Genomic DNA, 18,851 nt, shown 5'->3' with positions numbered 1-18,851 from the left:
ATTTTGTGTGAAATTAAGATTGCATTCCATGTGATCACAGCTGTTATCTTCTGGGCCAAATACTCAACACCCATTTTTACTTATGATATCAAACTTTACCAATCTGCTACAAGAAGTTGATTAGGAACATAGTAGAAATCACCACAATCCATGTTCAACCTAAGTGATTATCTTCCAGAGTGACCAGCGTAGGTGACAAGGTGGGCAAAATTGGCTGGGTTAGTTGGTGATTCAAACAGGTTGAAGGGTGGGGAAGAGCCAGCTCCTTTGGAGATGATTTACATCATGGAGAAAAAGGAGGAGAGGCTCCCTAGGCCAGACATCAAAGGACAATCACTAGTACTTCCTGTATGTTGGATTTGGGGCCTGGAAGCATGCAGTTCTTCTGCTGTGTAGGGATTATTTCCATACCATCAAGGAAAAAAGTTTATGAGTACTGGCAGCAGTCATGGGAGGATCTGATTGGTTATAACCAGAAAATGCTGAAATCACCAGGCAAATTTTGCCATGAAAGTATAATTGTGTGCCTCTAAGTGTGAGACAGCTATATGTTCAATGAGGATTGGTTATACTTGTGTGACAGATGTTTAACAGCAGGGCAGGCCTATCCATTTTGTGAAGATAGCTTTATCACCTTGACTAAGCTACCTGCTTGTAGGATCCACTAGCCTTGGGGAATTAAGAGTATGTTTCCTCTCAAGAGTCCTGGGAAAGGGATGGTAACTATCTTGTGTCAAGGTACTGGGAGATGAAGTCTTATATTAGTCTAGTTACGTATTTAAATTCATTGAAGAAACTATTCTTCTTCATGAAGTGAAAATTTTATGTATTTTAAATCTCCTATAAGACTCCTGTTACTTTTTATTTCATTTTTGAATTAAATACGATTTTACAAATAAGGATTTGTGAAAGTATTTATTATGCATGTATGGAAAATTGAATTTTTTATGCCATATCCTTATTTTATCAGTGGGTGAAGAGGTTAGGGATTGTGCATCCAATTATTCACTTCTCATCCAGTGCTGACAATGCATAAACATCTTGGCTTGCCAGCATCTTCATCTCAATAATTGTAAAATCTCTGAATTCCTTAATCAGGTAAACTAACCAAACACAAGTTCCTTTCTTTTTTTATACTTCCCATGGCTTTGCCTGTATCATGTACAGACTATTGTGTTCCTAGAGATTTGGTTCTTACCTTTACTGTCCTCAAGTTCTCTCCTTGACCATAGTCTTTCATGTTCAACATGACAACACTCATCATCTCTGCCTTCCTCTGAAATAGTGATTCAGAAATATATTCACTTAATTGGTTGTGATGAAACAAAGTATGATTTTATAACATAACATTCCATTGATCTTGCTTTTTTACATATTACATGAAAAAGTGCACTGGGATTCTATACCTACCTAAAAATACATCTTGTGCCTGTATACTAGATTATCTTCTTCACTCTGACAAACACAAAACTGGTGAGCCAGGTATTTTCAGAGCTCGAATGTCAGGCATATATATGATTAGTGAGTGTATGAAAACTGTTTTTTGTTTTAAAGACGTAGTATTTCTTATCATCAGTGATATTTCAGATATACCGGGGAAGAATGTCGAGTCTATTATTTCCTTCTCCGTCAGTTATATACTAACCGTCTGCGAACTTTGAAGCGCAATAAGGAATTGTTAAAGCCTTTCCCCTACATGGATAAAATGTCGCAAGTAGATGCTGTGGTTTCTCTTCCTAGATTTGTTGGTAAGTTTTCAGATTTAATTATAGTATATATATGAATTATGTTTTAGGACCTTTATTAGCTAAATATTTGAAGTGGAAAGTTTAGGTTTTTGTAGTTGGAAGAAAAATAGTGAAATACATAGAGAAAATAAGGAAAAGCAGTATACTAGGAAATAGTGGAATGCATAGAGAAGGAAAAAGCAGTATATAAGGGAATCAAAGAAATGGGCAAGAAAGTAATAATGTTACATTATTAGTTACAGTAAACATCGTATTAGGATATTAGGTAAAAATCTACTCAAGAAGAGCAAAGCAGTTGAAAAAAATGCTGTGAATCATTTAGACCTGGGCTTTGGGCCACTGAGTGGGTTAAAGCTTTTTTGAATGTTCAGCCATCCTTTATACATTTAGCCAAAATGTTGACAGCTTTTTACAATAGTTAAACAAGTAGGTAAAGTAGGTGTATCGACAGTGATTACAAATACTTTGAATAACTGATGGTTGTTAATACACAACATCTACTATAGTACTGGAATACATAAAGTGTCAATTTACCATTAGAAAATTGGAGGCATTGCTAACCATGTACAGTGCAACAATTAGACCCCACTTGCAGTATTTTGTTCAGTTGTGGTCACCATCTGAGAGGAGCACCATTGAGATATCTGAAGGACTATACTACAGACGAGAGCAACCAAACTAACCTTCGATATCAAAGGAAGTTAGAATGCTTCAATTTGTACCCTTTAGAAAAGCATGGATGAAAAGGTCATTTAATTGAAACATTCAGGATGCTCAAACTAAATCCAGCAAATGGAAACTTGAGTTATAAGGCTGAACCAGCTGTGGTTGTGAAGAGTACCACTACTGGCCTGTTCAAAAATAGCTTAGACAAAGGGATAAACATGCTTTTATTTTTTTTAAAGGGAGAAACATGCTTTTTTTTTTTTTAGTAATATATTGATGATGTTATGTGGATGAACTAGTAAATCTTTGAGCCGCCCCCTCTCTCTCTCTCTCTCTCTCTCTCTCTCTCTCTCTCTCTCTCTCTCTCTCTCTCTCTCTCTCTCTCTCTCTCTCTCTCACACACACATCATATTGTTGGCTACTAAATTGAATGGAATTGAATATAGAATTTAGGCAAAAGGCCAAGCACTGGGACCTGTGAGGTCATTCAGTGCTGAAATGGAAATTGACAGTAAAAGGCTTGGAAGGTGCAACAGGAGGAAAACCTCGCAGTTGCACAATGAATCAATTGTCAGGAGAATGTGGAAAGTAAGATGGAAGAGAGAATATGAAAGGAGATACAGTAAAAGGAATGAAAGGGATTGCAGCTAGGGGCCAAAGGCACGCTGCAAAGAACCTTAAGTAATACCTACAGTGCACTGCATGAGGCGCACTGATGGCACTACCCCCTTACGGGGATTGTTGACTACTGATGCTGTAATTAAAATTTTTTAGATGTTTATGGTATGGTGAATGAGAATGTATGTACACTGCCCAAAATGTCATAAGATATTTGAACTTACATAAATGTATGCAATATCTTTATTTCTTTCTGTTACTGTTTGTTACTGTACTGTCATTTTAAGCCCATTAAAGTAGTAATACAAAGATAGTAATATATAGTATACAGAACATGATGATGTTGACAAACTCTTTTGAGTGTTTTGTAAATAATTAATGAAACATTCTCCCCCTGAAACAAAACTTTATTTAAAGCCACTTTTCATTGGTATAACAGTCATATCAGAATATCAGAATGAACCATACAGTTGGTCAGGAAACTGTGGATTATTTTATTGTCTAAAATATGAAGGTAGTTTTAACAACAATATGTAATGACTGTTCAGTAAGGACTTTAATTATTTAGCCTAAAATATACCTGTAATCTTCCCAGCCAAGATTATAGTATTATGTATTTTCTTATAATTATCAGTAAAATTTAGAAAGGCAGACACAAATTGATAAGATTATTGTATAGATGGTAAGCTTGTGTTGAGTAAACATTGATACAGTATATATGTTATATTTAATTATTAACCTATAGATCAGTTATACTCTAACAACTATTTTACCTTAAAATTAGATGAGAATAAACTGTATGATAGTTCTGATGAACTCAAGAGTCTTCATAGGAAACTTGAAAAGATCAAAAAGATGAATATCTATGTCTATTTATCTATCCCCTTTCATTTTAAGGCACTTGCTTTTATTAATGGGTGCAGTACCTGACCTACCTCTGAAATTTCCTTTCTTCTATTCTTAGGTGATGTTTAGGCGGGTAGTTTCAGCCTCCCTCATCCTGATATCCAAGTTCTGTAGTGTACATGCTATTTTCCAGTGTTGGTTTTGGTATTACAACAGCCAGGTCTTAATTGAGTGCCAGTTGATCAATGGTTTTCCTGATTGTATGACCATTTTGCTTTGAAGATGTGCAAATTCATACTGCTTGAGCATAATGAATCTGCATTTCTGCTTGGTTCCAAATTGCCCAAAGTTCAAAGCTCTGTTTTGTTTTATTAGTTATGGTAATATAGTTTAATTAATATTTATTCCAGCCTTGAAGAAACATGATTTAATAACTGAATTTATCTTTTCAGAAACCAAAGGAAGTTGCCAAGTCATTTTAACAGCAGCCTTGTGTGTTATTCAGCCATTTGCAGGAGAAAGTGAGGAAGAAAAATTTACCTACCTTCTTTCCCTTTTAACAAACACTAGACTGTATATTAGGCAGAAAAGCATGCTTCATCCTCTGCCTTCAGTTAAAAAAGTAAGTTTCTGTAAACTATCTCATTTGTCTTATCTTCATTTTTCATAGCTAACCTTATAGTTTTGTAGGAATATAAAAATAAACCATAGTCATCAGTAATTTCTTTTTAACTTGACTTTAAACAACCAGAACCAGTTGCTCGACAGGTCAAGCAGTCAGCTTACAGTAAACCCCCCAGATTTGCGTTCTCACGATTCGCAGACTCACGTATTCACGGATTTCTCTTTGGAACATGTCTACCCATTATTTGCAGAAAATTCGCCCATTCATGGTATTTTTCACTGAGAAATATTCACTAAATACTGTATTTTCATCTCATTTTCATGACTAAATGCACTTTTTGTGATAAAATATTAAAATACTCAGGTAATGCATGAGTTACGATAATTCACCTTACGATAATTCGATTTTGCCATGGGGTACCACAATGTTTGTCAAATATCTTTAAATTTCGCGTGGGTGCAGGCAGCAGCGTAATCAGGCAGTGAGAGAGACCAAATTACAATAGACAACTTTTCCTCCATCTCTGTACCCTATCTCCTAGTTAAAAAAGTAAGAGAGAATGATAAAAGTATTGTTAGTAATGTCATATTCTTGCATAAATGCGTACAGCCATAAACAACAGACCAAGAAACTGTTGTTTTGCTTATAACCGAATCGGATAACAACAGCCGTTTACCTGGTATTTCAACCATCGTACGGTAATAAACAATTACCGTACGTTATGGCACAAATGACATTAAGTAGAATAGGATTGATATATTTTTACACTATACCCTTATTCAGTATGGATGAAAGATCTTCAAGGAAATATACTGCTAAATTTAAGCTGCAAGTTATAGCTGAAGCTGAGAAAACAATGTTCAAGCTGCTAATGACTATACTGTAAATTATTGTGCATCGGCAACATGGATGAAACTCGATCGTAATTAAAATGGGAGAGAAAGCATTTTAATCAAAACTACTGGGCATGAAAGAACACATTACTGTTATTTTTACGATGGTAAACGATAAATAAAGCTGGTATTATGATGAAATCAAGTGAAAATAGCGAATGGAATCTTGGACTTTTTTTTACACAAAACAAACTCCCCCAAATGGCCATCGTCATCTACTAACGAAAATAATAGATAAATTAATTTCACAACGAGACGTATTTTAGCTATATTTCGACTTAAAAACACTTCGTATAACGAAAAATAACCTTGCCCCATATAAATAAAGTATCTAGAGATACATTTACGCTAACTAGAAGCAAGAAAAGCACTGAACTGAGTTAAAGGCAGCAAAATAAACACAGCCTAAACATTTCCAAACCAAAATGTCGATCGCAACTTATAATACAAAAGCAATATAAGAATATATACAATATATTATTGGATAAAGTGAATTAAGGCATAACATTTTAAAAGATCCACGGAAAAGATGTATATTCGTTACATTGACGTTTGTATAATATGATACGTGAATATATAGAGTATAATGTAGGCTACGCTACCGTGTATGTAAACAATATACCATAGTGTAGGCTAAGTTAATTCTTTTTTGTTATTCAGTTTCACTTTGTATTGAATTGTCATGAGTCACTTTGCATGAACCTCCAGAATTAGCTGATATTAACAATTACTATACCGTGTATGTAGAGTATATTTTATAGTGTAGGCTAGGCTACCATATATGTATTCAGTACATGGCACCGAATATCCTAGTGTAGGCTAGGCTATGTTGAAGGATATGTTTTGTTATTTCTTACGTTTTTTCCAACAAACAATGGTTTTTTTTGGAACCTAACCCCATCGTAAGTAGGATAATACCTGTATAGGCATTTTTAGTTTGTTTTGTGTGTGTTTGAACTACCAAAATAGGCAGTTCTAATTGTTTTTAGAAGGGTTCTAAGTATTCACGGGTTTTAGCTATTTGCGGGGGGTGTGGTACGCATCCCACGCGAATATGGGCTGTTTACTGTATATTCCTTCAACTGCCACTAAATCAAGAATTAGCAACTGAGTACATTTACTTTTTACCTTTCAGTGGACAGCTTTTTTCATTTTCTGTTTTAAGTGGACAAACTGGTCTAATGTGGAACTAATTGCCAGTCAGACAGATCTACTACCCTTCCTTGGTGTGTGCAGGATAAGGTACTCCACTGCTTGGAAGTCATTCCCCCACTCGACTCCCCTCCATCTCCCTTGCATCAGCTTCATTTTGGTGAACTTTTTCGTAACCCTCAAGGCCAAGAGCATTTACAGATTTCTTCTATTAAGCACTACAGAACATTCTTCCTGAAGTAGCTCTTGCCTCAAGGATTTAACACTTCCTTTCCTGGTTTTAGGTCTCTGTAACTGAACTCTGAAAGGAAAGTTCCTTTCCTTTTGTTACTACCCAAAGTTTAACAAACTGTTGGTCTGAGGCAACTTGATTAATGCCTCCAATGAATCTCTTACGGGAATTCCATTGACTGTTTTGACTTGCAATATTGTCTTCCGGTTGGTTATTGCCTCCTTCCGGTTGGTTATTGCCTCATCCATAAAGGTCAAGAAACTTGTAAAGTCATACAAAAAATATTCCCTAGTGAGGCTGGGACACAAGAAATTATTATTTGCTTGTGAATTTATTCCAAAGACACATCTACCTAGAATGATAGATTATATATCATAACGACCCAATTTTATATAAGTTATATATAAAATTGGGTCGTTGTGTTTCTAACGTGCGTGGCAGCTAAAAATCTGAAATTCGCAGTAGCATTCGATTGTTTTAGTGTAGGTGACTAGGTCCCGCCCTCTATCGGGAGAGGAAGGGTATGACACTGCTGAATAGCGTCAGTCCGTTTCTGCTGGTTAATGAACGTAGTTCAGTTATCACAGCAGCTATTGTTTCGAGATTGGTCGCTGGATGGTTGCTCTTTGTCTCCGTGTGGTAACGTATTCTGAACTTTTGGTAGCATTTAAGCTATTTTCAGATAGCCTAGGATTCAGTAGAGATACTATTTGCGAATTATTTCCCGATTTTGACTTTCACGATGATGTCCGACACTAGCTCTTCTAAGTCTCTGGTTTTCAGCAAAGGCCGCAAAACTAGACGTACCAAAGCGTCTTATGATCCCCACAGTCTGTACTAATTGTAGGGGGACAAACTTGCTCTATTGATTTGACATGTATCGAGTGTAGGGACTGAGATCAAGGTAGGTGGAAAACTTTAAAATCTCACTTAGATAATTTAGAACGAGACAGGAAGAGGAAAGTGGCTCCTAGAGCTGAGGGTAGGAATGTAGCTAATGTAGAATGTTCTCCTAAATCGGCAAATACCGATTTACCTGTTCTGTCTCCCTCTCTTACTCCTATTTCCCCTTTAATCAGTCCTCTACCTATCGAACCTACTTCTTTGCCCGGCCCCATGCTTCTGAGCCTAACACCATTGCTAGCCTAGAATCCCTTGTTGATATGAAGTTTGGGCTCATGTTTTGACTATGGAACAGTTAAGTGCATCGGTTAAAGTGCTTATGGATCAAGCCAGTGTTAAAAGTGCAATTGTTAGTGAAGTGTTAATAGAGGAGGTGTCTACGTCCCGCCAATGCTCCAAGACCAAGGTCACTGCCAGCCTACCATGCACCAGGGAGAAGGCATACTGGTAGTCCAAGGGAGGTCAGTGGGGTTTGCCTATGGCTAGGTGCCCCCTCAACCGAGCGTGTTGAACAGTCCCAGGACTCTATGGACAGCCGCTGGAAAGGCGTCCGTAAGGAAATGCACGACCTTTCTTCTTGTTCTTCGGACTCCGCTTCTGACAAGAGGTGCCGAGGGCACTTTTATGAGATCTCTTGTCCTCTCAAGAGGCGTGTAACAGTTACAGTTACCGACCGCACTTCCTGACCTCCTTGCAAGCGTGCAAAGGATATTGAACGCAGTCCTCGGCCTTCCTGTAGTTTTTGGGCTAGCTCTAAATGATCTCGCCCCATCAACAGTATTTGCCGCCCAAGCGCCCATCCTCATCTGATAAGCGCCCAATGGATTCAAAGTATTTAGCTGTTTCCTAGTGCTCAGTGCCCATCAACTGCCCAGCACCAACCAACTCTTCGGCGGCCACTGAGCGCCTGGCGCCAACTTTTCCTCGTCTGGCGCTAAACTCAAATCTTCCAGCATTGCTCCCCGAGTGCCCCGTGTCCTCTCTACCATTAATTTCTTCGTCCATACAGCGTATTTCGTCGACAGATCCTACTCAGCGCCGTTTGGACGAAATTATGAACTTGCAGAAAAATCAAGCAGTGATGCAGGATCCTCGTGACTTGGTGCCTTTGCCAATTTCTTCAGAGGAAGAGACATTAGACTAGCCTCCTCCTTCCATGCCCTTCTCCAACCTCCTTAGCTATTTCTTGGTCGCCTTTCCATAATTTTCTCACTTGCAACCCCGGCTTCCCCTGCCTGTTGACATCTCCAGTCTTCCCAAGATGGTCTTGTCTTCCTCATCCGGGAAAGGCTTGAGGGAAATGGACTTCTGGCACTCGGACAAGAAAGAGAGAGCAGGGCAAAGTGGCCTTCTGCACTCCACCCACCCACCTCACTTCTAAGAGATACCAAGTGTATGCTACAGGAGAAGCTCCCTCCTTGGGAGTTGCTGCTTCCTCCCAGGGGGACTTCTCCTGTCTGATTGACTCTAATAGGAGGTCAGCCTTTGCTTCAGCTAAGGTTATGTTCTCGACTACCGAGCTTGACCACATCATCAAGAATATGTTTAAGGTTTTTGAGGTCCTAAGCTTTTTGGACTGGATCGTGAGAGCACTGGCAAAGAAAATCGAAGACTTCGAGGATATGTCAGAAGACTTGTCTGTAAACTGGCTAGAGATTTTATCCTGCGTGGATAAAGCTATCAGGGATGGCTCGATGAAACTAAGCTTCTTTATTCACGATGGGTGTCCTGAAGAAATGTGAACTTTGGTGCTCTTTTACCACCAAAGTTGTGACCATATTTCAGAAGTTGGCACTTCTCTTTTCTCCTTTGGACTGCATGCACCTCTTCCCTCAAGCCACAGTCCAAGAAATAGCATTGGAGCTTCAGAAAAAGTCAACACAGGATTTGTTAGCCCAGTCAGCCAAATGCTCCAAGGACCTTCCTTCTTTCACTACGAAATCGACCCCTCCTTTGCAGCAGCAGCCTTTTCGCGGCAACAAGACAAGATTCTACACTAGACTGCGCTCCAATCTGCATGCAGCATGCCCAGCCAAAAAGGCTCCCTCAAAGCCTTCCTCTCATAAACAAGAATCCAGTCCTCCATGTGCCAGTAGGCGCAAGACTCCTACACTTTTGGGAGAAATAGGAAGCCAGAGGAGTAGACCAGTGGGTCTCGATAGTACTCAAAGAGGGGTACTCTATCCCATTCAGGGAGAACCCTCCCTTAGTATCAACGCCCATTGCATTGACAGCCTACTCAGTAGGCTCCAAGAGGTTTTAGGCGCTTGCAGAAGAGATGTCGGCTCCTCTCGCGAAAAGAGCTGTAGAGCTGGTTAAAGATGTCAACACTCCAGGGTTCTTCAACTGTCTTTTTGTGGTCCCCAAGTCATCCGGGGGATGGAGGCTTGTTCCAGACATCAGCGCCCTGAATGTCTTTGTTCAGAAGACAAAATTCAAGATGGAAACAAATCAGTCAGTTCTCTTGTCCATCGAACAGGGGGATTGGATGGTGACCATCGATATGGAGGATGCCTACTTTCGTATCCCAGTACACCAAGACAGCAGGAAGCACATCAGATTTGTGTTCCAGACAGTCTTCCAATTTCGAGCTCTGTGTTTTCGCTTCTCTACAGCTTCCCAAGTATTCACTCATGTTCTCGCCCCTCTTGAGAAGTGGTTTCACCTCATGGGGATCAGTACATCCCTCTGTCTAGATGACTGGCTCCTACGTTCTCCATCGAAGAAACAGTGCACGGAGGACCTTCAGAAGACTCTTCTTTTGGCCCAAGATTTGGGATTACTCATCAATGAGAAGAAATCTTAATTGTCTCCATCTCAAGTGATTCTTTATTTGGGGATGACGATAGACTGAATTTTCAGGTTTTTCCGTCCTCCAAAAGAGTACAATCGTGTCTTCAAACAGTCTGTGCCTTCCTCGCTCTCAAGTCCTGCTCAGCCAACAGTTGGGTGATCCTTTTGGGAACCCTTGCATCCATCGAGAAGTTTGTAAGCCTGGGAAGGCTTCATATGAGGGCACTGCAGTTCTTCCTGAAGGCCAACTGGAACAGGAAGACCCACCTGGACTCGTTCGTCTTTCCAGTCACTCCAGAAATCAAAGAAGACTTGAGATGGTGGCTTGCAGAAGAACGTCTCTTGAAAGGGAAGTCTGTCCATCCACTGAGCCACAACCTTTCATTGTACTCAGACGCTTCAGATCAGGGCTGGGGAGCTCTTCTGGGAGACATGGAAGTCTCAGGAGTCTGATCTCCAAAAGAGAAGCTCCTACACATCAACATGAGAGAATTGAAAATAGTACACCTGACCCTTCCATCATTTGCAGAAGTGACCTTTGGCAAGACAGTAGCAGGGATGTCGGACAACACCTCAGCCTTGGCCTACATAAAGAACCAAGGAGGCACCCACTCATTCTCACTTTACGAGGCCACCAAAGACCTTTTATGGGTGAAGAAGAACCTCACCGTTCTGGTGACAAGATTCATTCAAGGAAAGCTAAACGTAATAGCGGTCGGACTGAGTTGGCGCAAACAGGTCCTTCCCATGGAATGGGCGCTAGATCCACAGGTGTGCACCGACCTGTGGAAGTTGTGGGGACAGCCGTCGATAGACCTGTTTGCGACATCGAAGAACCATCACCTCCCGCTGTTCTGCTCTCCGGCCCCGAACCCTCTGGCTTGGGTGACAAATGCCATGCTCCAGAATTGGTCCTTCCTAGACCTGTACGCCTTCCCACCATTCAACATGGTGAGGGAAGTCATCGACAAATTCATATCCCATCAGGACATAAAGATGACTTTGGTAGCCCCCTTTACTGTGTGAATGTCCAAAATATAACCTGCAGCGATTATCAAATTTTGGAAATAGACCGATAAAAGAAATTTTGTCAGAATCTTCAACATTCTCAGTAGCACCCATCTTAATGTTTATGAGAAGCTGCAAATTAATTGGAAAAATATAAAAAAAAAAATAAACAGCATAATGAATTTTAAAACAAGTAAATTTTATGATTTTACCTAATTTATTTTGAATTTTGATATACCTTTTTAGTGAGTATGTATGGAAGCATGAGTTTAAATGCATTTATTGTGTGAGTGTTCCAGTATGAAAGCGTATGTGTTACAGGGAACAGATCAACACTTTTTTTGGAAGTGTACGTAGCGTGATCTTAGCGATCTAACCTCAGGAAAAAGACGTAAAAAGGTTCAACCCTGATTCCACTCGCATTTTTTTTCCTCTCTCTCTCTCTCTCTCTCTCTCTCACCGTGTCCCGACTCTCTCTCTCTCCCTGACCTCACTCATTCTCACCAAAGCAATTAAATGGACTATTTAAAGAAACACAATCATTCCTACAAAATAGGTTTATTATTCAAATAACCCAACAAGAAATGAAATAAACAAAACAAAGATTAAAATGCATAATAAATGAATTATCGAGTCAGATAATTAAACTCCAAACTGCAAAGCACTTCTGACTAAAGAAGTCTCATTATGGCTAATAGCCTGGAAATACACCAAAATCTCACATACTCACAAATCAATAACTAAAAGTCATGTAAAAAAAAACAGTCTACCACATAAAGAGACTGACATTGCAAATGACTTGCATGTCCTTTTTATCAAAACCCAAAGTCCACAGACATCTGTCGAAAGAATTAAACATGATAGAAAACCCCCAAAAATATATGAAATACAAAACACAATAATGGAAAGTGTAAAATGCATAGCCAAGATATGGCAAACGTAACATAACAAAATAATAATATAAAAGAGGTATGAATATTCATATTAAATTTCCCACACCAGTTCACAAGTACATAATGATCAGAAAGTCATGGTAAAAATCACAAGTTCAATTTTCTCCCATAAAAACAGAGATTTGAAACTCTACCTTATCTGCCGATTTTCAAAGCCTGGAACCACTCCAAAGTTATGACTGGCCAACTGCAGTTCTATCACGTTAATGAACGATCAAACTCACTTTTAGGGCAGATTTTGGCATAATCTAGATCAAAGTAACGCACGTACTCACGAATATACATAGCGCTTCGGAGATCACCTGATCTCCAATATTGCTGAGGTTCTCGCGCAAAGAGCTGAGGAATCAAACTATTCACTGTTTCAGCAATCTTGCATCAAATCTCTCGCCCTAGTTCGCTCTCGCTCCTAACCTTTCCACGATAACATCTTAAAGCATTGAAGCTATGAAATGCATATATGTGTCCTTTAAATATATGCCTTTTTACAGCTTTCAATTTCATTTTCATTCATCATCATTGACAAGTGACCTATTAGGTCCCAGTGCTAGGCTTCTAGCCTAGACTTGTCATTCCATCCTAATCCTTCGGGCCAGCCCTATGAGAGCTGATGTCAGCTCAGTGGTCTGGTTAAACTATTTTAATAATAATAATTTATTTTATTGTAAAAATGTCATTTTCCTATTCCTGTACTCTTGAACTCCATTGGTGACCTAGGTTTGTAATTTTCTGATTTACCGAGACTCCACAATGGTGCATTGCAATTACTAAGTTATGCTGACCCAATTGCTCTCATTTTGATTCTACCTGGGCATATAATTTTCATGTCTGCAAATACTCTATGGTTATGAGTAAGAATATGCTCAAACTAACATAATTGTTTATAAGATAGGAGCTCTGTCTACTCTTGTTACTTTCAAAACTGTGTTGCTTAAATTGATGGCCCTCGATCAGAGATGTCCAGTCAGTCATAGCTACTTTGTACTTCTGAGCTACCACTCATAGGCACTGCAGTACCATCTTGATAGATTTTTTTTTTATTTTTTAGCCATTATTTACTCCTAATCCATAATCCATCCTCTTTGTTATCCACTCATCACCCATTTTCAGGGCAAAGTCAGCTTAGCCTTCAGCCCAGACTAAGTGTTTTGCTGATATGGACAGCACTAGACCTCATCAGTCTTCCATGGGAGGTATATTCTTTTTGCCAGAGCCTGATCAGGCATTTGTCAGTGACAGCACTTGTGCTGATTATTGTACAGTCCATAAAATCTGATTGAGTTTAACTTGGGTAACAGATATCTGCATAATGCACCAATACCAAGGGGCTCAAGAGTCAATTCCTTTTGTACTGTTGTCTTACCATAGACTTTTGTTGACTATTGCTTTGCAATCATGTCCAGTATTTTGAATTTCAGTGTTTCCGTTTTACATATACAATTATTATTTATAATGAGTTTATTATTTATAATGAGTTTCCCCTACTTGTTTATCAGCTGGAATTTCATGATTCATCTTCATGTATTATAGACAAATCCATTCCAAACAGTGCTTTCCTTCATCTTTGGTGATTGTTTTAAATTTCTCCTGTGCTGCAAGTTCATTGAAAGAGTAAAGAGAGCTTTGTCATAAACTTAATTGTATGGTTAGGTAAATTATTACAGTATTGAAAATTCCTTTAACAGTTTGCTTGTATAATTCTATCAGTATACTGTGCTAATAACCAATTATTTCTTTACATTTTATCATTAACATATTGTTAGTTACTATATGTAATGATTGCTTTTGGAACTTGAAAACATCCTTCAGTTCTGTTATTTCTTCTTAACACTTAACAGGCTTAATTTTCTTTCTAGGTTGGTCAAATATTGAAGGAAGCAATAAACGATCGTCAAAATAACCAGCCAGAAATAGTAAAATTGAGAACTATATTGGAGCCAGTATCAAAGGTTTTAACCTTGGCTTCAGGTGAGTTTATTTTTAGAAGAAAATTTATTCATTTCTCAGAAGTTGCTAATACAAGTTTTTACGGGAATTTTTCACAACCAAATTCTGAATTATTGGAAAAAAACTTATGGGATGATAGAGCAGACTTTGAAATTTGGTCCAGTATTACATCATGATTGGGGAAAAATAATGTAGATTTTGATTATCTGGAAACTAATCAGCAGTGTCTACAATTGGTGAAATGTTATAGTCTGCTGGACCTCCAGCACTTGAACTGCAAGTAAAGTGTCACTTACTAGAACTACCTTCTTGCCTTACTTGAGCTGGCCTATCCTTCTTCCTTTTCTCCTCTTATTATGTGGGAAGATTGGAAAAACAAGTAAGCAGTTAATTGGGACTGAAAATTGACTGTAGATACATGAATGAGGACAGATGTAGCAGTAGCATTTTGATGAACACTACCTGAATATGATTAGTGAATTAGATTACAGTATATAAAATTGGAATAATGTTGGATGTCTTTCAAAAGCAGGCAGATACAGTACTTTTTGTGAGAAATCACTTGTTAATTTAAGATTTAGAATTTTGTATTTGATTATTTTAAGGCTCAGAATTCCATATTTCGCACTCAGTTGACCTAAAGGTAAGTCTGCAAAAGAAAAGTAGAAAATAAAATACTTTTACTAGTGCAGTAGATTGTGAGAAATGTGTACATATTACAAGTGTAGATGCACATGTGCCAAGGTGAACGTGTCTCAAAAGAGATCATTGGTAAGAAACCTTTGGGAAGTTCAGTTTTCCAAATGTTTGTTGGATAGGAGCCATTATAAGTGGGGGTTCCATAACCAGGTAGGAAATATCAATGTAAATTATTTTATTTGACAAGTTTCTGGAAGGACAGTAATATTAAGAGCTAGGCTACCTACTTATAACTAGTTGTAATCATCTGTAAATGCCATGACAGAGTAAGGACTGGATACACCACAGTTGTCACTTGTAGAAGGAATCCCATTCTCGGTTAGAACATTGGTTTGGGATACACCCATAATTAGTATACTTTAGAAAGCAAAATATGTCTTGATACCTGAAATTTATATTGGCCCTCATAAGTGATTCAGGAAATATAGACTGAAGAATGTAGCTTCAGCCACAGTACATTATATTCTGTTTGTATTAATCAGTGTTCAGTGCTGTACCGTACATGAAACAAAATGCAAAAACCATCTTTATCTCCAACCTCTCTAACTATTGCTTGGACTGTGGGGTTTTCCTCCATTTTCACATTTAGACCCTAGTACAGTAATTTACCCTTTTTTTAAATATCTAATCTGGTATACTTTCCAGATCTCAATGTCTTCTTTCCAGATCTCTTTATATTCTTCTCTCACAATTGTTGGGATGGGAGCTCTATTTTAATACAATAGTGGGAGCTGTGGCGATCTGATCAACCTTTTAACAGTGTTTCGAACAGAGATATCAATACATCAATTGTATTTATGCCTCAGGGGATAAGCATTTTTTGGGGCAAGTCTCTATATGTTTCCTTATTAACCCATCACTAATTCATTCCTAACTAGTAGGTAATTTGAATTTATATTTGGGCTTGTAATTGTCTTGATGCTGTTCCTTTGTGGTAGGTGAAGGTGGACATTACAGACACAATTGTAAAAAAAGGCAATTTCCCCACAATGGGTGATGAGTGGATAACAATGAGGATGGATTATGGATTAGGAGTAAATAATGGCTAAATTGTTGGGATGGGGGCTCTATTTTAATACAATAGTGGGAGCTGTGGCGATCTGATCAACCTTTTAACAGTGTTTCGAACAGAGAGATATCAATACATCAATTGTATTTATGCCTCAGGGGATAAGCATTTTTTGGGGCAAGTCTCTATATGTTTCCTTATTAACCCATCACTAATTCATTCCTAACTAGTAGGTAATTTGAATTTATATTTGGGCTTGTAATTGTCTTGATGCTGTTCCTTTGTGGTAGGTGAAGGTGGACATTACAGACACAATTGTAAAAAAAGGCAATTTCCCCACAAGGGTAACAGGTGTTTCCTAGTTCATCATAGAACTTCTGAGTCTGAGGGAACCTGTTTGTAAAACCTGTCATTTTCAAAGCTTATTTTGTGGTTCTCACAGAGGTAATTTTGAGTACATGCCCCTTCAATCTGTTTTACTCTTAAATTCATAAATATCCTCTCTTTCTTACTATACTCCATTTCCTAATCTGTGAACACAAGTTATAAGGGAAATCTACTGTGATATGTTTATAATTTGTTATATACATTACTTTGACTGCACTGCCTTCTATGCTTTTATCCATTTTCATTTTCAGAAAGAAGTCTTTCCGATGCATCTTTAAAAGCTCTAATTGATGGCAAATGTGAGAAAGATGATAAAAGTTTACACCACCAGCCAAGTAAGTTTTTTAATTTCATGTTTTAATGTTCAATCACTGAACATGAATTAGCACCAACTGAGACAATTTATACATTTTCCTCACCATAGAAGTCTAGTGTTATGTCCAATGCTGTGGAAGGTGGATTAGTCAAAGTTTTTTAGGTTTTGTTAGACAAAAGAATTCTTGGGCTGCTCTTGTTAGGGAAAACCTACTTATTCAGTACATTAACATATTATCCTCTGCTCATTCTTCTATTTTACTTTCTTTTGTATATGCAATATTGAAAAAAGTTGGTATAATAGACATGTTGATTAGTGGTTTATATCTTTTTATTGCATGGTGTACAAAAAATTGTTGGTTCACTATATGGCTTGGCTCTATTATTTAAAGACCACTGCCATGCTCTTTATCTGGTGTTTGCACATGAATTCCAGGGGTACTCTACATTTTTTTCACCAAGTGCTGGGATACTTTTAGTGTTTTGCCTGTCTAAGGTTTTTGACATTAGTGACTTTTGTATTATCTGTTTGTTTTGCCTGTCTAAGGTTTTTGACATTAGTGACACTTGCATTATCTGTTGATAACATCGCATTATCCATCCTTCTTAGAGAGCAGATGTTATCTGTTATTGCGTTGTGATCATTTACTCATGTCAACTTTGTAAGTTATATAATTATTAGTATTCTTTCTTAATAATCAATGCACTCCTTATAAATGTAAAGATTGTTACTGTAAAATAATCTTTATATTGCACAAAGTCATCAGAATTTTTATTTAGTGGAGAATCTGTATTTAATTCCAGGTCACCTTATGCTTAGTCGGATATCACCCCTCAAAAATTATCAAGATTAAGATACCACCAGACATCTTGTGAAGCACAGTTGAAAAGATGTCACATGCCATACCTGTATCACTCTCGTTCTTATTATGTAAAGCTTAAAGGCCTTTTTATTGTCAACAAATATAACCAGAAGTTTTTAGTATGTGAAATAATTTTTTTCACAGGTAACAAATAATTGTTAAATGAATAAAAAGTAGTAGGCTATAACTTGACACATGAACATTGACCTTCAAAATGATATTGTTGCTTTTTAACTGGTAAATGTATTGGTGAAAATGACTATGGTTTTTGTATACAGCATTGCAAAACTCCAATTTCTCCCCATTTCCAAAGTCGTCATATTTTATGGCACCTTAGAATTCATGATGCCAAGAATCACTTTAGATAATAACCTGTGATAAGTACTTTTAAGCATAATTGTACCTTGCGTATTGTTATTTTGAGTAACAATACATGTGCAAAAGAAATGGCAATGTTCCATTCATTAGTGAAGTTGTATAAAAATTCTAGGTATCACTAAAATATTTTTATATTTTTTTTCTTGTAGAAAGAATGGCACCTGATGCAGCTTTAAAGGTTTTCCATGATGATAAGGTTGATTGTGATGTGAAAAAGACCAGTCAACCAAGTGGGTATTGTATGTTTTATTTTTCTAGTATTTTTTCATATAGAAATAATGCGTTTCCAGAGTAAAGATTGAATTTTATCCCCTGGTATTTATCTTATAACATTTACATCCCTCAGAAATTTTACAAAAATTATTTTTGCCAATTCAACCATTTTATGAAACAAAGTACAGTGATGATATTTTATTTGTTTGATTTTCATGCAGAGTATGGACGTATTCAGTGGACAAAAAGTACCTATACCATAATGCTGAAAATTCTCCAGGAATGGCGCCTACTCTGCCATGACACATCAGAATTTGAAGGTCTGTTTGTTGCTGGGAGCCCTGTTTGGAAAGATGTAGCATCAAGACTCAAGTTTAGTTATAAGATCTCCCCAGCTAAATGTCAAGAAAGATTTTCCATGGTAAAGTATGTTTTTCTTTGGAAGTTCATGTGAGATAAGAGAAAAATATTGTGAATATACACTGCACAGGCTTATTTTAGATGCATTGTAATGCCCCATACAGCAAGTGAATCAAGAATTATCATTTACTCGACATTCGAAATATAAGAAATATAATTTTAGCTTAAAGAAATTTTTGAGAA

The 18,851-nt window shown here is 37.6% G+C and overlaps 1 protein-coding gene across 1 annotated transcript in view; it reads left to right on the top strand.

Moving 5' to 3' along the window:
• LOC136843296 (uncharacterized) overlaps positions 1–18,851 on the top strand; it is an 86,822-nt gene that overhangs the window by 42,667 nt on the left and 25,304 nt on the right. The window contains exons 13-18 of the mRNA XM_067111497.1: positions 1,588–1,748; positions 4,331–4,500; positions 14,294–14,405; positions 16,731–16,814; positions 18,185–18,265; positions 18,470–18,669. Coding sequence (XP_066967598.1) covers positions 1,588–1,748; positions 4,331–4,500; positions 14,294–14,405; positions 16,731–16,814; positions 18,185–18,265; positions 18,470–18,669 — 808 coding nt within the window. The remainder of the gene's footprint in view (positions 1–1,587; positions 1,749–4,330; positions 4,501–14,293; positions 14,406–16,730; positions 16,815–18,184; positions 18,266–18,469; positions 18,670–18,851) is intronic.

The sequence above is a fragment of the Macrobrachium rosenbergii genome, chromosome 11 (genome assembly GCF_040412425.1).
Source record: "Macrobrachium rosenbergii isolate ZJJX-2024 chromosome 11, ASM4041242v1, whole genome shotgun sequence".
Taxonomy (NCBI): domain Eukaryota; kingdom Metazoa; phylum Arthropoda; class Malacostraca; order Decapoda; family Palaemonidae; genus Macrobrachium; species Macrobrachium rosenbergii.
This window is presented reverse-complemented; position numbering and strand designations above follow the sequence as displayed.